This window comes from Amblyomma mixtum, chromosome 1 (assembly GCF_055824585.1).
Source record: "Amblyomma mixtum isolate Tamu chromosome 1, ASM5582458v1, whole genome shotgun sequence".
In the NCBI taxonomy this organism is placed as follows: domain Eukaryota; kingdom Metazoa; phylum Arthropoda; class Arachnida; order Ixodida; family Ixodidae; genus Amblyomma; species Amblyomma mixtum.
This window is the reverse complement of record NC_143012.1, coordinates 10,225,350-10,248,202: the sequence shown is the minus strand read 5'-3', so window position 1 is coordinate 10,248,202 and position 22,853 is coordinate 10,225,350. Positions and strand designations below refer to the sequence as shown.

The 22,853-nt window shown below is 45.5% G+C and overlaps 1 protein-coding gene across 1 annotated transcript in view; it reads left to right on the top strand.

Annotated features, from left to right (window-relative positions):
• The window catches only part of LOC149365421 (adenosine deaminase-like), a 34,158-nt gene extending 15,847 nt beyond the window's left edge, over positions 1-18,311 (top strand). Inside the window, exons 5-8 of the mRNA XM_089584342.1 lie at positions 2,340-2,512; positions 4,777-5,021; positions 16,313-16,439; positions 18,100-18,311. Of these exons, the coding sequence (XP_089440468.1) occupies positions 2,340-2,512; positions 4,777-5,021; positions 16,313-16,439; positions 18,100-18,201 (647 nt within the window). The 3' untranslated portion in view covers positions 18,202-18,311. The remainder of the gene's footprint in view (positions 1-2,339; positions 2,513-4,776; positions 5,022-16,312; positions 16,440-18,099) is intronic.
• Positions 18,312-22,853: the final 4,542 nt, after the last annotated feature.

The following is a 22,853-nucleotide window of genomic DNA, read 5'->3' as shown; positions in this document are numbered from 1 at the left end:
GTGAATCCATATTTTTACTCCAAAAAGCCTATTTATGAAAATTTTTGAAAGCGTGCGCTGGACCATCCGGTATTAGAAAATTTCTCGAGATAAAACAGTGAAATTTTCTAACAATAGTCATAAAATAATTTCGAATACGCTCAAAGATGCGTCGTAAAACAGCGCAAAAAACGTGAGACCAGAGAAAGAAAGACGCAGGACAAGCGCTCACTCTAAATTAAAGACTTTATTTGCTATTCCTATATATAAAGGGACACTCAAAGGCATGAAAAGGGATAATACAGATAAACCATGAAAACACTTCAATAACAGCCACCCGCAGACGCGCGACACCCTCAAGCAGTCTAAAGAAAAGCAGTCTTCCTATCACTTAGAATAACAGATGTTGTGTTGATGCACTTCTATTGGTCCTTTGTGATATGGAAAGCCTCAACCACTTCCTGAGTAGTCTTGTCCTTGCAGGTGTAAAGTACACGTGCCTGAAGAAACAGTGCTGTGCACCTTTTCTTTATTTATTTCTTTTTATCACCTCCCACGCTAAAGAATGCTTCACCAGATATAGGCTATTTCCATTCTTTAAATTGTTCCTATGCTCTCGCAAGCGCTTTTGCAGGCACCGCCCGGTCTGGCCGGTGTAACGAGGCTCGCAGAAAAAGGGGGAAGGTATACACTAGACCTGTGCTGCAGGCAAAGAGCTTATCGCTGTGCACAACGCCATACCCTTTACTTTTCTTGGCCTTTCGTTTTTTGCTCTATTTTAAAATGAACTTGCACCAACTAGCTCAACTCAGTCTTTTGCTAAACGCTCAAAGAATTTCATGTAAGTACGTAAAGGTTTAGTTTGGTTTATGGGGTTTAACGTCCCAAAGCGACTGAGGCTATGAGAGACGCCGTAGTGGAGTTCTCCGGATAATTTAGACCACCTGGGGTTCTTTAATGTGCCCTGACATCGCACAGTACACGGGCCTCAAGAATTTCGCCCCCATCCAAACTCGACCGCGGCGGCCAGGATCGAACCCACGTCTTTCGGCTCAACAGCCAAGCACCATAACCACTGAGCCACCGCGGTGGCACTTTAAGCACATAAAGAAATAAAAAATTGCAAACCACCGCGTTCCCTGTTGAATATGCATTCGACAGCACTTGTGTTGCACTGAATATGAATCGGAATACATTGTCGCATGCATCTGAAGGCATAGAGACCCATAACATTGAGACACGGAACAAAATCGCGCTCCACTTTTCAGTGAGAAAGCACTATACTTAACTTGCAAAGATGAGAACCTTCAGGTATGAATGAAGCTTTCTTGGGATGGCGTTGCGCACACGAACAAACCTACACAGGAAGGAGCAGAAGACAGAAAGAGCGCAAACTATCAACTAGATTTATTTAGAAGTTCTTCTACATGAATGAAGCCCAAACCTTCGACGGAGCGCCAGCGGCGAAGGTCTTGCTCAGCTGCAGTAGTGACGGCAGACAGTAACGAAGGAGACAGGGTTGACAGAAAACTTTTCAAGCTCAGTGGCGACGATAGCGTTAAGCGCACTAGTCAGTCGTCGGGATCACAGCTCCCGTCGCTCTTGGCCTCTACGATGCTTGTGATTGTTCACAGTGTTTCAGGGTGTGCGGTGAAGGCTGTACACAAACCACCGCGCGCAATTACGAACATCGCAGAAACTGTTGCGGCTGGTCACGATTGTTCCAGAGAAATGTAGTCACGTCTTGCATGGCAAGATGATAATGGAACGTGCCTGTTACCATGAACGAAGTACTATCTGCGATATAAAGGGCCAGAACGCGCGAGAGCTTGCAAAAAACGTGTCGCTGGCGACGGTATATTTTTTTATTGCCGCGTCCATTCCTTCTGGATTAGGCGGTCGTTCGAGAATGTCCCCAGAATGAAGTTCCAATACTGCATCTTGAAACGCAAAGGAACGCTCCGCGGCAGCATACGCCGTGAAGCGCGACAGCCTGTCGACTCATCTTTGGGCTGCGTCTAGCACAACGCCCGACAGCAGGCGCTTCCAGACGAGCACCCCTTAGCGCGCGAAATAGACGCGCCGATATCGGACGACTAGGCGAATCTGGTGATGTATACCGACGCATTTGAGCGAGCGACAGCGCGTCCTGGGCGCTTGTGCTGCTGATGGTACATGCAAAACCAAACAAATTTTTACAACAGAGGGCTTCCCGTGCCAAACAAAATTCCGCGCTTCCCGTGCAGGTATGGTCTGAAGTGTCCGGAGCACTGGCCATGCAATTTCGGAATTTCTTTTTGGTGGAGGCTGGATGTGAGCGCGTCCAGTGACGTCAGTGACGAGTGTGTGTCGTCTCGCAGAGGCCTCGCCCGAGGTCTTGGAGCTTTGCCGCGAGTACAACGGCCGGGGCGTCGTGGGCATCGACGTGTGCGGCGTGATTCAGCCCGGCGACGTTTCGACGGCGCCGGCCTTCTCGGACGCTGGCGAGTACGGCGAAGAGGTCACCCACCCCATAATCGTCGAAACGTTTCAGGTGTGTTCTCTCATGCGCGCTACAAGTTCCCTGATCACTCGGTTGCTCTTCAACTACGAGAGCTAGAGATGCGACAGACTCAATTTCTAGTTGTAAACTATTCCTCTCAAGCTTACACTTTCCCTAATCTTCACGTGCATCTGATAGCAGGTTCAATGATCTGTACATTCCTGTTCTAAGTGCTACCAGGACTATCCTAGTAAAAGTGAAGAAAAGAAACTTGGGAAGCGCTTAAGTTAACTTTAACAGCATGACGCGATCGCGTTGGTCTGTGCGGTTGCTTGAGCTATAGGGTCCCAGACGCACCGTTTCGCAGACATCGACACACTTGTTGCCATCACATGCTCCTTTATTACTCGTCAATGTCCATGTTTATTGTTAACGCTAATTACTAACACTAATTAACTGATTGTCCCTGTATGTAATTTATCTACTGTGCACTATGAAGGCCGTACAGTGCCTCCGTTTCACCAAGTGAACGAGAGTTCCTCAGTGGTGTATAGTAGCGCATTCCCGGCTACCGACCCAAACTACAGCGTATCGATTCCGCTTGACCATCTTTTTTTCTTTTCCGCAAAACTGCTTTTCTATCAGTACCCTCTCGATCAATCAGAACTTTAAGGTCACAACGACGCCAGATTTTCTGTCGAAGCGAACCTTCAATGCTGTCGCGTAGGGCTTTAACATCGGACAGCTGCACACAGGCTTTGTAGGACGCTTTAGTGGAGGGCTAAAGATTTATTTCGACAATTTGGGATACTTAACGTGCACTGACATCGCACTGCGCACGAGCGTCTTAGCAAGACATTCAACTGGGCTAGTTAAAGATTCATGGTGACACACAGCGCAAAAAGACGAGGAACCGGAGTAAGAAAGACACAGGACAAGCGCTGACTCGAAACTAAAGGCTCTATGTGCTAAAACCTTCTTATATGAAGGAAACAAACAGGAAGATACACAAAGAAAACTAAAGAACAGCTTTGAAATTGCGCACGACAATCGGGCGTTCCGAAGAAAATCCATCTCCTTATCAATTAAAGAAACTGATGGTTTTCTGACGCAATTTCGCTTGTCATTTTCAATGTGGAAAGCCTCAACCACTTCCCGTGTTGTCTGATCTTTGTGCTTGTACAGCACTAGTGCGCGATGAAACTAAGCAGTGCACTCTTTCTTTTTCTTTTTCATCTCTTCACATCCTAGACAATGTTTGACCAGATTTGATAGGGCGTCCCGATTTCTTAACTTGTTCCTGTGCTCTTGTAGGCGCTTATTTAGCCACCGTCCGGTCTGGCCAATCTAACAGGCCCCGCAGGAGAGGAGAATTGTATACACCAGACCTGTGCAGCAGGCAGCGAACTTGTCGCTGTGTGAGAAGTCACACCCATTACTATTGCCTGCCTTTTTCTTTCTTTGAAGAGCTGGGAATACTTGCTCTCGCTTGATTGGGGCTGAAAGGAAAACACTAACTTGCTATATTCTTCAGACCATGTGAGAGGCGGTGTACGTATGGTAAAACGGCACCTCTTTTCTTTTCAGGCTGAACGCCCAGTACGTGCTTAGCGGCCTGGCGCTTTCATATTTTACATTTTAGACAGATCTTTTAGATTTCATCGCCTTTAAATGCGACCGCCGTGGCTGGGTTTCGATCCCGCGTCCATCGGCTCAGAAGTCGAACGCCACAGCTTCTGAGCCATCGCCACGGGTTTGTGTCTGCATGAGAAAACAATTGATAGACGATTACGATATATTTGGTCATGCGAAATTTGAGCGCAGCTCTTCACTCACCATCTGCCGCCGCTGGCAAGTGGCGTGCTAGGCTGCTAGCCACCCCCCGGGTTCTTACAGCGGCAGCCACCTTGCGGTTGTCCAGTCCTCCGCTCTCGCCGTGGCAGCTGTCGTTTCGCTCGGCTACTACGATTGTCATGTGGTGTGTTAGGTCGACTGTGCCGAAGACGACGACGATTACGACGCGGAAACCACAAACGGGCGGCTAAGAGCCGTGCTCTGAAAGAGCCCCACTGACATTCGATGCGTCCCAATTCCCATGCGGCGACCAGTGGCTAGGTTAGAAGGCCGATGGCAAGCTACGCTTATTTCTGTACGCGTTCAGCCGTTCATTGCGTAGCACGTGGAAAGCCTCACTCGTTCTTTCTAACAGAAATACAGCACGTGTATATTAATGACTTACCCGGAAAAAGGGTTTTGATTACTTTAGTCGCAACAAGCCCTCACTTTAGTAATCTTCTTCTCGCTTTACGGCGCAGCGTGCTATGTCTTGCGGCGTGCACCGAACCGCACACGCGGCCGAGGCCGGACCCCCGGCCACAGTGCTGCGAGCTGTGCACGAGCTGCACGCCGAACGCATCGGACACGGATATCGGGCCGTCACCGAAGGTGGAGAAGCTTACCGCAGTGCGCTGGCGGCGGGTGTCCACTTCGAGTGCTGTCCGACCAGCAGCTACCTCACTGGCGGAGTGGATCCGAGCACGAAGGAGCATCCCATCCTCAGGTATACCGTATACGTTAGAGCTTTCCCGCGGCGTCTTGTGAGTCGTGTTCAGAAGTCTGGTTCGGGCAAGTTGGGCTATGTGTGCACCTAGACTGGACGACGCAAAGCACACGGGGACGAAAAACACGAATGAAATGAACTAGCGCCGAATAACGACGGTTCTTATTCATTCGGCCACGTACAAATTTATAGGAAGTTGTGATCATCATGCATGTAACGGCACACAAGCAGTTTCGCACTAACCTTTCTTATGCAACAGGTTGCAGAAATGACACTTTTAAATCCTGTAGACAGGCTGCAGAAATGATAATATTAAATCTTGTAGCACGCAAGGGAGTCCGCAGAACTTTTTTCGGGGAGTGGGTTGATAGGAAACTACGGAATGGGCACTATTTCTGCTCTGAACTATATATACGCATCAAACAAAAATTAAAAACGAGAAATTGGTGCCGACTGTACAGAAGGCACATTACACTTTTCTCTCATAATTGTTGGCCATCTTTGATAGCCAGCACAGCCAGTCTTTCTTTCACTGCTGTCACATATGACCAGGAAGATTAGTTATAGCGTGTAACATAAAAAGTTCGCTCGCAATCCTGAAGGGCGTTTCGTACGGATATGCGGCAGTCGAGAGTGTTGTTTAAGCTAGCGTAACTTTTTGTAGTGCATTGAATAGAATGTGATATTATCAGAAATTCTAGGGAAATGCTCCCTGCCCCCCCCCCCCCTCCCCCTCTTTTCCAATACGGACGTCCCATGGCAGTACAAGAGATAAAACGCATTGCGACAAAAACAATAACACGCGTGCGTACTGTTGCTGTGTCCTCTCTCGTGCTACAGTTAGTTCTTCAAAAAAAAAAAAAAATGGTTCACCAACAAGCCGAAAATCCACGTTGATGACACTTTAAGTGTTTTTTTTTTTTATCGGGCTAGAAAAATATATATGGTGGTAACCACAGCGCTGCTGGTTTCGTGGTGCACTTTAGCAATTAATAATTTTGCGATATACGCAAAAAAAAGCGTAAATCGCAAATTTCATGGTTGCGTCTTTCACGGGTGGCTTCTAATTATCTTGGGGGTTACTTGAGGGTCTTGCCGTCTTCTACAAGCGGCTTGGAGCTCGCACACCTGTGCTGCGCACCTCGGGTCCTCGATCCGTTGGATACACGGCCAGTGTCCGGCTTTTGATTTGTTATTGCAAGTTGCACTTGGAGCGTTCTAGCTGCGACACTGATGAAACAGGGCGCTCGGCTACTGAGCCGGAGTACATTTATTTATTTATTATTTATTTATTAATACTGCAATCCCAGGAAGGGATTTTCGCAGGGTGAGCATACAGAATATAGGTAAGTACAAATATTAAGAAAAAAAGTACAAAGGCCACATATTAATAATAAGCAACAAAAACACAACAGCAAAAATGAAAGGCTCAATGACGTAACACAGCAAAAAAGTACAATAAGGTTTGGGGCATATAAATACACTACTATCAAGTCATCAGTGAACATGGTCAACAGGGAATTAATTAAATGAAGAAAGAGCACCAAAACGATCACAATATTAAAATCAGGTCATAAAAAAATGGGAAACGGGAATGCATGACAGAGGACATTATTGTGCACTGAGGTTGCCGATGAATGATGTTACAGATAGCTGTAGGACTTCGTCGTTAGTAAGTTGATTCCACTCCGTTACTGTTCGCGGAAAAAAGGAATATTTAAAGCAGTTATTACGCTGGGTGAAAGGGGTGATTGTAAGATTGTGACGTTGTCTTGTAGAATAACCTGAAGAGAAGGATATTAGTCCATCAATGTTAATTTTAAAATGACCTTTGACCAATTGGTATAAGAACTTTAGTCGAGCAACGCGATTCCTTTCGGTTATAGATATTAAAGCAGCCCTGTTTAAGAGGTCACTTACTGATGTGCGTCCATAGCTATTGTAAACAAAACGTACTGCTTTCTTTTGTATTTTTTCAATTTTATTTACGTTTGTTTTGGTGAATGGATCCCAGATTATTGCCGCATAATCTAGTATTGGAAGGACAATCGATTTATACGCTAGAAGCCGAACTCGGGGTGTGGAAAGACTCAATGCACGCCTAAGAAAGAAAAGTTTACGGTTTGCATTATTTACAGTTTGATCAATGTGTTTAGTCCAGTCAAGGTTGTTAGTAATCCATAGCCCTAGATATTTGTAGTGTGAGACTTCGGAAAGAATGTTGTTATCAAATGAATATTGGAACATCAGTGGACTTTTCTTGTGAGTGATTCTCATATACACGGTTTTTTGAAAGTTGATAGGCATCTGCCATGCATCACACCAGGCATTAATTTTCTGAAAAGCCTCATTAAGTTTTACCTGATCTGACATGTTTTTAATTTCGGAGTATAGCACACAATCATCCGCATATAGTTTAATATTAACAGGAATGTCTTTCACGATGTCGTTAATGTAAATGATAAACAAGAGTGGCCCAAGCACCGAGCCCTGAGGGACGCCAGAGTCAACAAAAACAGTTTGAGAGGAATGTTCCCCAAAAGAGACATATTGCTGACGGTTACTCAAATATGCTGAAATCCAATTAATGATTTTGTTATTTCTGAGTGTGCTATTAATTTTGGAAAGCAGTTTTTTGTGAGAGACCTTATCAAATGCTTTGGCGAAATCCATAAAAATGGCATCTGTTTGGCTACTATTGTTAATAGCATTCGCAAAATCGTGTATAGTCTGAACTAATTGGGTACAAGTAGAATAACCTTTCCGGAATCCGTGTTGGAAATTTGTAATAAAATTGTGTTGTTCAAGAAAATGGGAAATGTGGGTGTGTATTATGTGTTCCATAATTTTGCAAACTGTCGATGTTAATGAAATCGGTCGGTAATTATTAATGTACTGTTTGTTTCCATTTTTATGAATTGGTTGAACTCTGGCTGTCCTCCAGTCGCCCGGAACCTGTCCTTCGTTTAGAGACCTAGAAAAAATTATAAACAAATACTTGGACACCCATTCTGCATACCTCGTTAGGAATGCATTGGGTATTTTATCAGGCCCAACCCTATTGAAAAATCCGGTATCGCGGCAAACCGGATTTTACCGGAACATATGTGTTTCATGCCGGTCCGGTATCACTCTCATACCGGCGAGACCCGTGCGGTTTGATCGCTATACCGGTTCATACCGGTCCGGTATCGATCCCAAACCGGACAGACCGCTCCGGTACGGAGCTCATACCGGACAGTCCATTCCCGGTTCGAAGCTCAAACCGGACAGACCAGTCCGGTACGGAGCTCAAACCGGACAGACTAGTCCGGTACGGAGCTCAAACTGGACATACCAGCCTGTATTCAGAGCGATATGTGCTGCGGTTTTGGTGCTTGGTCTGCAGATTGACTGTTGTACGCCAGCAGATATTTTTAAGGGGAAGGCGGGGGGGGGGGGGGGGGGGGGGGGGGTAAGCGTGCGCATAAGTGCGATAATCAACACATACACGGTTTTGTTGAAAGGGTTAGGAAAAGAAAAGGGCCAAGCGTGGCAAAACATGCAGTTTGTGTATAAAAGGCGGGGGCTGCATGAAGGTGAATGGCGCGCAACCGCCATATTGGCTTCCCGTGCAGCACCCTGACAAAGCCAGGGCTGCTGTGTGCGGACAAACGGCTAGTATACATCCGCCAGCAGTCTTCGTAAGTCCTGCGCAGATTACTCTGGGTTTCACAGTGCAGAACTTCACGACTGGCTGATAAACATGGCGAGCCTCCGGTGACTGCGCCAGAGGCTCCAAAAGGTTTGTTACTGTCGCGTTCATTGCAGCAGCTTTCTTAATGTTCGCTAGCGGCAGTTTGTAGCGACGCATCGGTGAAGAAATAAAATTCTTGGTTTTCGTGCAGGAATTCTTTGCACTTCTTCTTCATCAAGTGATAGTCCATTGATAACGCAACTTGTCCAAGCGCCATCGCGAGCTGCCCCACCCTTCACTCCACCAGGAAGACATTCAAAACAGACAGTTTGTCTGTTTTGAAAACAGCCAGTCGGATTTAGCAGCAGTATTATCTGGCGTGCCACAAGGGTCAGTGCTCGCCCCAATTCTTTTCCTTCTCTTTATTAATGATCTGTGCAAGAATATTGATGCAACAGTACGTATGTTTGCGGATGATTGTGTGATGTACAAAGAAATCAATAGCTCTGCCGACCAAATACTGCTAAACAAATCCCTGCTGTACATATCGGAATGGTGCGACAACTGGCAGATGGCCCTCAACCTGGAGAAAACCGTCTGCATGATCGTCACAAGAAAGAAACAACCATTAAACTTCACTTATGGAATTGAACAGAAGTACCTTACAAAAGTAGAGCAATTAAAGTATCTTGGTGTGATTATTAGCTCCGATCTACGATGGAACAAGCACGTGACACACATTGCCAAAAAGGCACATTCCGCGCTTTATACCATAAGACGTTCCCTTCGACTTGCTTCACCTGAAACAAAACTGTTAGCCTACATTTCACTTGTCCGCTCAGTTATAGAATACGGTATTATTGCCTGGTTGCCCTACACTAAACAATATATTGATAGATTAGGAAGTGTTCAGCGAAAAGCTGTCCGCTTCATTTATAACAAATACAGTCGCCATGACTCTCCCTCACTGCTTTTACAAAAAGCCGGCCTATCTACAATTCACACACGAGCTAGACTGTTGCGGCTTAAGTTCTTGTTCATCCTCTTGAATAACGACACAAAACTTGATAAAACTAGATACCTGCTTACGCCTAATACACGTGTCACAAGAACAAAACATGAAAAACATCTATCTGAATATAGATACCACAGTGATGCATTCAAATTTTCATACTTCCCGCATGTAATCCGTGAGTGGAATATGTTGCCTTCTGAAATTGTAAGCCAGCTCACTCCTGAAGCATTCGTGTCGAAGGTAGCAAACCACTTTCAAAACGGTTAACATTGTCACCATGTGTCATTTACCATGTTTCTTTCGATGAGAGTGAAAAGTTCCTTCTCTGCAGTCTTTTATTGTGTACTTTTTCATGCATATGTGCACCCAATCCTGTTACGGCCTCAAAGAGAGGCCAACAGTATGTAATAAATAAATAAAATAAAGTAAATAAAGTACTAATCACAAATCGCCCAGAACATTTCTATCGACGAAGAAAAGGTTAATTCAACGGACGCTTCGTGCTAGCTAAAAGATACAGCGCTCGAGAGAACAAAATAAAAACAAAAACCACCTGTAGAAACCTTACACGAGTAACCCGTCTCTTTGCAATTTTTTTTTAAAGCTTTTTTTTTCTCTCATCACTGCCTTCTCTGCTTTTCCTGGGTCTGAGAATTCTCAAGGCCTGCGCGCTTTCCTTTCCCCCCGCTCTGACGTCAGCTACTTTGGTCGTTGACCCCTCCGCATTCCTCCGACACTGAGACGTCTCCTTTCTTCCCTCAACCAGTTCTGCACCCTTCCGTAGTCGTGTAGCCGGACATGTCAGCGTGCGCTGCTGCGTTTTATTGCTGTTGCGTTCGTGAGTGCTGGCTAGGAAATTGCTTGTCATCGTGATACCTAAATCTTTGCGTGTCGTGACCTGCTGTTGAAGCAATGGGTCGCTGCTGCGTGCCCAACTGTAGAAGAAACTATGACAACGGGCCAAAAGTGCGTGTGTTTTCGTTCCCAAAAGACTCCCGTAGGATTACGTGGGAGCGTGCTGTTCGCCGCGACGACGTCGACATACGGACTGTGCGAGATTCTAAGGTACTGTACGTTGTGTCTGCGCATCGAAGCAATCGTTGAAGTCTAATAATTTATCACGGTGCTAAAATATGGACAAGGTGCGGTTCTAAAATTCATGGGACGCGATGTTTGCCCTAGACTGCTGGTATCTGTAAATATATCTTTTTCTCCTATGTACCAGGCAGTGTTGTGTGGTTGAAAGATACAAATTTTCAAGTTCAGGGCGGGCGTTCATGTCATGGTTAAATAAATATGCCTATGAATATCATCGAATTTTGCAGAGAGCATACATACACTAACGAGATATATTCTTGCATCTTGATTCAACGTTTCGACTATATTTAGTGTGCGTAGTGTTTTGGCTAAAGAATGCTCAGTATATTTAGGTAATTGAAGCGATTCTATGCATTTGCGCAATGAATAAAGTAATAATGACCGTAAGTTGCATGTCACAGTGCTCAATGCATTATGTTGTGTGTCAGTGCCCAATTAAATGATAAGCTGGGGGCATTATGTACTATCAATCATATTTACTTTTCAGCAGGTGCTTTTGACTACTTCATTGGCCAGCACCCTGTAGAGACCCCAGAGCCGGTAGATCGTCGCAAAGAGTTAAATTATTACCTCAGTGAGCTGGTTCAAGACATGCGAAAAAAATAAACATCTTTTGGAGTTTTTGATGCATTATAATACTCACCAAGCTACCAATACTTGGTAAAAGCTGGGAGCAAATAACACAATTGCACATCGACTGCAATACGAGTCGCTGATAATCGCAGATTACCAGTTTCTGAGGCTCTGTATATTGCAGCATTTGGCATGTACTCTTATGGCCCCAGTTTTTGGCCAGATTTAGTCCAAGTGGGATATATTTGAAGCATTTTATGCCTGCCTTTGTCCTGTGATACAGGGCCCTCCTGTATAATACGGGCCTAGCCTGTAGAATGCAGGACTGTCCTGTATGCCGGTATGAATTTTAAACCGGAACCGCATACCGGGTTATTGTACAGGATTTGCGATACCGGATTACCTGAGTATCCTGTACAAAACAGGAGAGTCCTGTATTATACAGGACTGTCCTGTTTTATACCGGATATTCCGGTAATCCGGTATCGCAAATCCTGTACAATAACCCGGTATGCGGTTCCGGTTTAAAATTCATACCGGATTTTTCAGTAGGGAAGGGATTTTTTTACGTTAAGATTCAAAAGCATTTTAGTTATACCCTGTTCACTGATGACAAGATCAGGCATCGGAGGTAAGCATGTTTCGAACACAGGTTGTATGCCATTATCCTTAGTAAAAACGGATTTGAAGTATTCGTTAAAGGCGGTTGATATTACCTTTCCGTCATGTGTTAATGTGCCATTGATTTCAAATGCATGAGAATCCCTAGATACTGGTGAGATTGTACGCCAAAATTTTTCAGGTGAGCTAGTTATAAAATTAGGCAACAAATCGCCAAAATAATTTTCTTTATCAAGTGCTACCTGTCCTCGTAGTTGACTTGACAGAGCGGAAATTTTATCCAGCAGGCCTTCAGGTTGGACAACTGCTTGCCTTTTCTTTTTCAACTTTTTTAATTTTCTACGCATTTGTATTGAAGTGCGGGAAATCCAGGGATTGTCACGTTTTGTCTTTTTAACAATGCTTGGCACAAAACGGTTAATACACATCATAACCAGATCCTTAAAAGAAATCCACAGATCGTCTACATTTGCGGTAGACTTCGAAAAACTATCAAAATAAAAGGATAAGGTATCGATTATTGATGTGTCATCAGCGCGTGAGAAGTTAGGAAAACATGACTGCTTTGGATGCCTGTCAATAGCGGCATCAGATAAGGTAAGGAACACGGCCTGGTGATCGGAGATTCCTGGGATTATTTCGCATTTTGTTTTAGTACTAATAGATCCGCTTACGAAGAAAAGGTCCAGTATAGATTTAGCGCTATCGTGTACCCTGGTGTACTCGTCAACAAGTTGGGATAAATCAAATGCAAATGCTATGTCCAACATGGCATCACCTGTTTTGTCGTTATGGTTTTTGAGGGACATCGTGCGCCAGTCAATATTAGGCAGATTAAAGTCGCCAGCTAGAATTATCCGATCGCCAGGTTTTAAATATGTGTTCATGTAAGTTTTCAAATCATTTAAAACCGATATGGAAGAAGAAGGGGGCCTGTACAACACACTTATAATGTACCTGATTGTACCACAATATGTTTTACTGAAAATGCACTCTACATTAGGCACATCAGGCATCCTTAAAACTCGTAATGATTTCTTGTATATCATGCAGACGCCGCCACCTCTTCCAGTACGGTCTTTCCGGAGTACATTGTAACCAGTAGGCACGAATTCACTGTCGAAAATTGCATCATGTAACCATGTTTCGGTTAGCACAGCAATGTCTGAATCGTTAGTAAAAAGGAGCCCTTCAAGCTCGGTTACTTTATTGATTACACTTCTGCAGTTAATGTTTAAGATTTTCAAGGATGTAGGATCATGCTTTTTCTGTCAGTTATTTTTCTTATTGACCAATCTGACACGCTCTCCTTTCTGGGCATCCCAAGCAAACATAACACTATCAATGCTAATTTTATCAAAGACCAGCTTTACCTTAGCGCCATTTGCTTTTTCTTCCGCTGCGCTGTCCCACAAAAGTTTACGTAAGTCACGCACGCGCTTTGAGAAGTCTTCCGAGATAGAGTACGACGATCCTTTTAGTTTGTAGGCTGCTTGTAAAATGGATGCCTTTTCCCGATAGTCAAGAAATTTTATGATAACCGGTCTAGATCTGTCACTGGATTTACGCCCAGGCCTATGAAGTCTTTCTATACCTGTAGGTGTTATACCTATCTTCTCTTTTATTATGTCGTCTTTCGCAGTGTTTTCAAGTTCTTCAAGCGTCTCGTTTTCTGACTCTTCCAAACCATAAATTATAAGATTATTGCGACGGCTTCTGTTTTCTAAGTCGTCCACCTTATTCATCAGAAAGGACAACTGGCTTTCAAAATCTGCTATTGTTTTTTCTATTTCGCTTACTTGTTTTGTCAGCGTGCCTAGTTTGGACAACTGTTGTTCAATGCTATCTATTCTGTTGTTTAGTGTAACCATTTGCTCTTTTATTTCGTTCTGACCGTCGATAATTCCTTCAATAGTTCCTTGCACTTTCTTTTGGCCGTCTAACAGTTCCGACAGCAATTGCTTCTCAGTTGGTCCCGGGTTTGTCTCAATATCGCCCGAAAGAAGTAGGTTAGTAGGCAATAAAGCAATGTGCGCCAGAATACATTTGAAACACTGTGGGCAGGGCAGCAGCAACAGAAACCGGTTGTCACTACGATAACAGTACATGGAAACGTTTTTACTAACCTGTAGAGCAAGACAAAAATGGTTGCTGAGCATGTTGCCGATACTGCTGCTGGCCTGCCCACTGAAGAAAGTCGATGTTGCTCGCTCTTTTAAAGGGGCTTGCTGAGCCATGTGATGTGACGTCACAGTTGTCGAGATGAAGCGATGCGCTGTCAGTTGCGGAACGGAAAGCAATGTAATCGCCGGGCACCTGGCGCGAGCCAGATTTTCCGATGCCGGCTCACTGAACACATCCACGTCGATTGCCCTTGATGCGTAGGCGCTGGGCCAGCATTCATTCCCGCGATGCGAGGGCTCGTTGACCAGGTCAAACGACGTAGCCACTGGGTCGTAGCCACGCGGTGGAACTGGTCCGCACAAAAGGGCCGCCAAAATCTGTAGAGCAAGACAAAAATGGTTGCTGAGCATGTTGCCGATACTGCTGCTGGCCTGCCCACTGGATGGGCCCACTACATGGGTTCGAAACTGACCTCGGCGGCCGCGTATGGATGGAGGCGAAACGCAAAAGGCACCCGTGTGCTGTGCGATGTGAGTGCACGTTAAAGGTCCCCAGGTTGTCGAAATAATTCCACTGCCCTCCACTACGTCATCTGTTTCTGGATTTCTTCTTTCACTCCCTACTTTATCTCTGCCCTTATAGCGCAGTTAAGTGTCCACCGAGACATGAGACAGTTACTGCGACATTTCTTTTCCTCAAAAACCACCAATAGAATGAAACGGGACCACGGTGTGGGCCATGAAAAAAGATTTCTCAACTGTTATTTACTTATATTGTGGTGTCTGCTATAGTTGCATTACAAACAATGCTGTTTGCTTTTTCGTTTTTTGTTTGGTGGCCAGAACGTCTCTGAAATGATAAGAATTACGGAGCTATGATCTCTCCAAAGATTTCTTCGTTGACGCGGAAGGAAAGAAAGCTTAACTTTGGGTCATTTAGAGCAAAATGTGTAAGTAACATCGGGCGAGCACGCCCGGCCTTGTTGAACGATGGTAGCAATAAAGTTTAGTGACACTTCGCAGTGATTGAAGAGCGGCAGCGAAAACCGGCTCTTCAAGCTTCTAAACCGCAAAATCCAGTAGCGAAACATTGTAACGCCTGACACATTGCTCATTTTCATGAGTGTGTTCGCCCCTTCAAGTACAACGTCCCTGACTTGGGCTATTTCAGCTATCACCGAGCACACACGGTGGATTACCAAAAGACGCTCCGAATCTGCTCGGTTTTCTGTCAGCGCTCTCGACTGGACTTTTGGAGCCGCATAGAAACAGCTGGAGAAGGACTTTCATTCGATTGCTCAACAGGCAGTCGTTTGTTCCGAGATAGTTTTCGATTGTGTGTCCTTATCTCACAAAAACGTATCTGTATACTATGATAAACGCCTTTGGGGAAAAATGTATTGTTACAGGACACTTCGCGTCTATTAACACATACTACGCAGTAAACGCTTTGCTTTTCGTCTCCATTGAAAGCGGCCTGGGTGGCCATGAATTCAACACACGAAATCATATTCATGAAAAAAAAAAATATCAATGTTGTGGCTGCAAGGACGTTTTAATATTTAGACAGCAAAGACCATAAAAAATGAATCCTATCAACATCTAGAGGTAATGCAAAGTTGTTGATTTCACGTGCATGAAACCCGTTTGATTTGCTCTCAGAACGTCGGAGCTGCTTGCAGAACATTATTTAAAAAAAATGAACCCGGGTCACCTCTGTTCTGTTTACAAACCAATTTCTTCAGGCTTAAAAGCGATTTGAACGCTTTTAGCGGCCGCTTCTTTATTTAAGTAGTACTGGTTTACTTTCACACAGTGAGCAATTTACCTCTTGCGATGCTTCGGGAACGGGCCTTTGCCGGACCTCACGTCGAGCTTGGCCGTCAGCCACGGGCTCACTATAGTAATAACTTAACGGGCCCAGCCGGGCATGGGCCGGATTCAGGCTTTTGAGCTTCTGTCTAGGGCCTAGGAATTATGCCCGTGCAGTGTTGCCAGCATCAACAACTGCGCGCAGGCTGGGAACCTTCGCCTTAAGAGCTGGCCGTAGTAGTATACGGTAACGGTATGCAATAGACCTACACATTGCCGTGTGCCTCTAGTAGGGCTTAGTACCGGCGTTGCACATATATTTAAAGTAACTGACGCTTTTGTCCCGGGCGGGACTCCTTGGCATCGGCCGCAGGCTTCGGAGGGACGGAGCCAGCTTCTCGCTGAACACCGACAACCCGGCCGTCACGCACACGAAACTCGAGGACGAGTACCGGCTGGCTCTCGAGCTCGGCCTCACGCCCGAAGACCTGCTGCGATGCGTAAGGGTGCACTGCCTCACTCTGAAATCATCATCAATTTACTAATTATTCTCAATTACTAGTACTATTGCTGCTAACGATAAAACCCTTAGGCGATCCTCGGTGGATAGCTTGAATGCGTTAGTAGCCAAGCGTTCGTTATATCCGAGGTTGACACACACTAAAGTTCGTTATATCCGAAGTGGCACACTTAGGTTCGTTATATGCGAGGTAACACAAGAAATTTCGTTGTATCCGAGGTTAACTCCCGATAATTCGTTATATACGAGGTGGCATATTTAGGTTATCTAGTTAATTATCTAGTTAGTCATCTAGTTGATTTTATAGTCATCTAGTTATAGGATATCTGGTTAAGTGACATAGGTTATATCCCGTGAGGTCGTACGTAGCCAGGCGGGCAGGTTATCACCCGTCACTCTCTACTGAGAGACGGCGGTCGCCATTTCCGCTTGCAGACACCCTTCGAATGTTAACGCATTGTGCACGGTCCCGCATCGGGTGATGAACAACGGTTATTCCCGATAATATGACATATATATGCAGTGTACTGACGCACTGGGTCATGCGCAGATTATGCTGGAGCGAGTGACGTCAGACTTGCTCAGCTGTGATGCACGCATTAATATAATAATTATAATCATATCACGCTAATGCAAGTGCCGAAGTGGAGTGCGGGTGTCTCAACAGCGCTCACTGCGGCTGGAGTGGGATGATGAACTCGACGTTATAGGTACATAGCGAGCATACATACAGTTTGCTTTAAATCTAAGAAATGCATTCTGCTGTTTCCTCACAGTCTAGTTTTCATTCATGCACTATTTTTCAGCTCTTTTGTGTATCCTGCCCCATTAACGGCTGCCTTGCGTTGTGGTCAACATTTTAAAGAACACAGCGGGTGTGCAGTGTGCTGACAAATAAAAGATGTCTTTGTGGAATGCAGCTTTTTATCATCATTGAGGCGCGAAACCTTCCAGTATACTGCTTCCAGGCATCATACTTTCACCTCAGATCAAAATTTAAAAGCGACACTTGCATCGAGGCAGCGTAAAAGCGTCAACCTGCGGCAAAAGTCAGAATCCAGACGGGAATGCTACAAGTGCTGGGTGTAGCCTAAGAATACATTTCTGCAAACGCAGCTGGCGATATAGTTGCCATGTTTTAAAGATACGGTGCTCACATTTCTGCCCCTTGTGTTTTTACGGGACTGTGACGCTTACGCACAATCGTTGTGTCTGAAAGCTCAACTGGCCTGGCTGGATGTTGCTTTATTCGTTCCCGCTAAGCACTCACTGTTCGCGCAGTTCTACGGACGCGCAAACAAGCTTACAAAGCCAAGCCATCACACAACGCTCTTTTATGCACACGCTCTAAGCCGACGGACATTTTATTCTCTGTCATTACAAGGCAGTCTCTGTCAACGCAGCAAGAACCTGGCAGCTCGCGCAAAGAATAACCTCGTTACAAAGCACGGTGTTCCCGCACATTTGTCTGTACTTTTCAACAGTCAACAGATGTATGACACGCTTAAATGCGATAAACACGGTGCTGCCACCTGTGAGCAAAATGAGTTTTACACTGTCGGTCTCCAGCTCTCATTCATTGCCTATCACACTACACTTTTTGTGAGAAATGGTTTCTGTTCTATTTCTCCTTTGCACAGAATCGCTCGGCCATATCCGCCTCCTTCCTTCCCGATGACGAAAAATGGGAACTGCTGCGCAAATACGACCGCCTCACCAGTGCCGAGACGGCGACTGCGTAGGGAAGAGGACGTTTCTTCTAACTGCCTCCGGATCAATTTCCAGACCTGGAAACATGCGTTGACGATTTGCGTTACAGGGACTGGACTCCCGTGGACTTCATTTTCCTGATGTAGTGTAATAATAGGTCCCGTCATCATTATTTTCCCACTTAATCTACATAAAAAGCCGTCTTTTTTTGCTGAAGAACTCGCAGTGGGACGAAACAATTCGTACTTTGATTGGCGCGCGACACCCACTGTGATATCACAAACCCGCAGGTCATGACTGAACATTCTGAAGGGACATTGAAGGGAACTAGCAAAACGCTATACGCTAGCTGGATAGGCTATTCTCTAAAACATCGCCAACGTTTTTCTTTTAGAAGCACTATGGGGCCAGAATGCCTCTTCGGACATAGAATTCGCCCATTGGCTGGAGAGAGGTGACGTCACTAGACCTAAGCATTCCCATTAGCTGCAGAGAAATGACGTCACCAGACGGGAGATTGCTATTAGCCGGACATAAGTGACGTCATGCACCAGAACGGAAGAGACGTAACTAAAAGGCATCAACAGCTGCCGATGATATCGCACTGCCAATGCACAATGGAAATAGGTGTCCTTGTAAATTTCTTAGCGCACGAGCACTAGAAAAATTCAATTTGAGGTTGTTCGGGTAGAGCAACCTGGCTCTCACAAGCTCCACCGGTGGCATCACGTGCCATCGCAGGGCAGTGGCAGATCGTTTAACTACTGCGCCACTGCACCACTGCGCCAGAAGTAGTATGATGACTCCCAGCGATCTTTGGATGTGATGTAGGATTTCGCCGATCTTTTTTTAACGCCTGCTTGACCTCGAAAACGGAGCGTCGAACAGAAAGCGAAGTGAAAACCGAAGCGCTCGCCCACCTAATTCGCATTTTGCCTAACCACGCTAATTCGTGCACCTTTTTCTTTTTACGCGAAAAGGCGTCTGCGTTCCTCAGAAAATCACGAATAATATTCCGATATCCTTCCACATTCACTGGTCACCAGACCCGAGGAAGGTTACGTTAATTTTATGACATGTTTGAAGAAAACAGCGCAGCAACAGGGACAAGAGAGAAGACGGGAGAGGCGCTGACTAGCAACTGAAGGTTCATTGAAAAGGAACGCACGCAAAAAAGCCCCTGTCCCGTCTTCTCTCTTGTGCCTGTTGCTGCGCTGTTTTCTTTACGTATGGACTAACTCGCTCAACTCGCCGTTCTACTGAAATTCATGACATGTGTTCGAAAGGAGCTCTCCGGTCATTCAGAGGCACGACTTCTGGGCGTGAACGACAATGAGTGCTTGCAGTTCTATCGGTGCTGCGTACAATCATTCCTTTTATGCAAGCTGTCTTGGTGCACAGAACGCAAGACGAAAGACTTATCGTTCGAGTTTGTCTAGTCGCAGCCCGCTTTATGGTTCGCTCTGGTTTAATTACTCTAACCGCATACTTGGGAAAGACCATGGAACGTATGGCTCTCAATAGGCCTTAGGTGCGTCTCGAATCTACGGATTTCTTTGCCCCTCAACAAATTGGCTTCGAAAAGGGTGTGTTTACTCAGGACCTTTCCTTCCTCCTCACACGTGAATCTGACCCCTTCCGTCTTCCCAGATCTAAGGCACAGTTGCACTTGGTGTGCGTGAAGCGTTTGATAACCTTGCCCACGATTTCCTCCTAAACATGCTGGCCTCTGGCGGCTACGGGCCAAAGATGTACGGCTACCTCATTGAATTTCTGCCTGACACCACGTCCACGTCCCCAATTCTAAGTATAGACGAGTTTATTCTTTCGTGCGTGCGGCACCGGGATTCGAATGCCGGTCCTCTTGCACGCGAGGCGGTTGTGCTTCATGCGGGTTACAAGACCGCCCTTAACGTTTCCATACACATGTTCACTGAGCGCCTTTGCTCTGCGAGGCTGTTCATGGTCCCGGGAGACAAGAACAGCCAGACAGAGCATCAGGCAGACTTCTCCTGTATTCATTAAAGTCTCTTTCTTGTCCCTAGGAGACATCATAGAACAAGATCGAGATCGGCAAATGGCGCGTCTTTCTGGCACAACTCTGGGGGATTGGATACTTCAACAAGCTGCTATCAAACGTATAACAACCCTCATATTACAGCTCCTTCTCAACTACCAGATAACCTCCGAATCGCCCCCTTTTAAAATACGATGAAGCCGATACTAACCAGGGCAGACGTTCTGCTCGCGTTACCAATCATATTCATCTTATTGATTCGACGCTCGTCTACTCTGATGCATTGCGATCTCTCGTCGCAAGAGCTGCTTATTCAGTTTCGAGTGACGGCTAGGTAGTGACACACCCTTGGTCCTTTCACTGATCCCCTTCCAGCAGCGACCCTAGAGACCCTCCCGATAATCGCCAGTATTCAGGACCTGTTTCTAGCACCCAAACCCATTTAGGATAAACCATGTACACCGATTCAATGCAGGCTGTACACGCCATTCATACGGGTCGGATTCCTGCACAAGTACGAGATGATCCGCATGAAGCTCTCACGAAGCTACCTCCCAACACAGATGAATTAGAGGTCACACTGGAGTCCCAGACAATGAGGTGGTGCATCGCCACGCCCGCGAACTGCAACACCGGGTGCCTGGGATTCGCTGGTCTTATTCACCCACGTGGGATACTGCATCATCATCAACTTCATCAACCTGACTGCACCCACTGCAGAACAAAGGCCTCTCCCATATCCCTCCATTACACTTACACGGAGTCCACGGTAGAGAGAGGGTGCGGTAGATGGTCCTTGGCGATCACAAAATGAACAAGGGAGGGGAAAACCTCAGGTTGCTTGAGCCAACGTTTCGACAAGAGGACTTGTCTTTTGTGATAACTTACATGAAGTGTAATTTAGAGGCCTTTGCCCTGCAGTGGGCGTAGTCAGGCTGCTGCTGATGATGGTGACACTCCTTACTCCTGCCCGGTCTTTTTTTCTACGTTATCTGGCACTCCCCAGAATTCCCCAGTTGTCCCGAACCCTATGCTAATTTAGAACATTCCCTTTTCTCCCGCCTCGCCACCATTGAGTCCCCTAATCTCCCATGCCCTGCTCGCCCAACGTGGCGGACTTGTCTAGCTTCGGACGCTGACGGACTAGATGGCTTTGATGACCCTGGCTAAGGACATTCTCGACGCTTAATACTAAGTTGAAATAGAGTTTTCTCTCTCTCCTTCTCTCTGGTTTAACTGTGAGACTCTCGCTCGCCGTGCTGTTTTTCCTATATTTTGACAGTACTCCTCAATCATTAAAGTAGTGTTGTACGAGGAAGTGATGAACCGGTCATGACCGGTTTAAGAATTTGTCACTAGGCACAGTTGCAGGAATCCGCGAGGGATGACTCCACCTGTACTTCGCATTTACGCATTTTTCTGGCTCATCGTAGCTTTGCCTTCGGTGAAAATGATACGTTTTCTATCACATGATGCCAACCTATCAACTTAGCGTGACTTATAATTTCCCTTTAGTGCCAGTTTGACGGTTCGGCCGTGCACATTCATTTTTTTTTTGTATGGTGGGGTTCATTAGAGCAGGAAATTAATTATGCAGTGATTACACTGGAGATCTGCGAATGTCAGTTATTTTTGGGTATGGATGGAATATGAATAGTCAACTACGACTGCCAAACCAAATCAAATAACTACTAATAAAGCAAATGCAGATACATTCAGAAAGCCGATATTATTCCAACATGTCGGAACACTGCACTCAGTTGAAGAGAGATCAGTAAGTCAATGTCAAATGCATGATTTGGATCAGAGAGATGACCGGTTGAGACTTCATTGCTCGCGAGAATATATGAATATCTTTATGAGCGCTAAATGCTCTGATGGTGCGAAGAAAATATATATTGGAGAACCATGTTCGCAATAATTAGAAATCCGAACTTACTACCAGGATAAAGGAAAGAAAATACCGCGCGCCTTCATGTAGAAATGCTGTGTCGTGCAAAAAATATGAGCTAAAACTTCCATGTCTACAGGGCTATGTAAGCAGCCGCCATGTTTCTGAGTTGTCGGTCAAACGTACTGAGCCGGCGTTTGCAGCGAGGAAGAAGATGACTGCTTGCGAATCCGCTCCCTAATTTTCGATTTGTTTCGACGATTCGTGTCCCTTTGAATTCTCTGAACACAGAATAGACAGATTTCAAATTGCATACAAATATTAAGTGCACAATATTCGATTAGCATTCGAAATATTTCGAATATTCGCACATAGCTACCTTTGAAATACTTAGAATGATTAGGCGACCAATTTCCCACACTAATTAACATCACACAACAAAAGAAGCTTAGCTGCCGCGCTAGCTCAGTGGTTAAGGAGCTCGGCTGCTCAACCGAAAGAGGCGGGTTCGATCCCGGCCGCGGCACTCTAATTTCGATGGAGGCGAAATGCTAGAAGCCCGTGTGCTGTGCGATGTCAGACTACATTAAAGAACCCCAGGTAGTCGAAAAACTCCCATAAACCAAACCTAAACCAAACAAAAGGAGCTTGTCCTTACGCTTCCCTTTGCTGCAATGCTAATTTCATTACTTGATCCATGGCGATTTATGTGCGTATTTATTTAGTTATTGCAATACCCTCAGGGCCCGCAGGGAGAAAGAGAGGCTTTGTGTAAA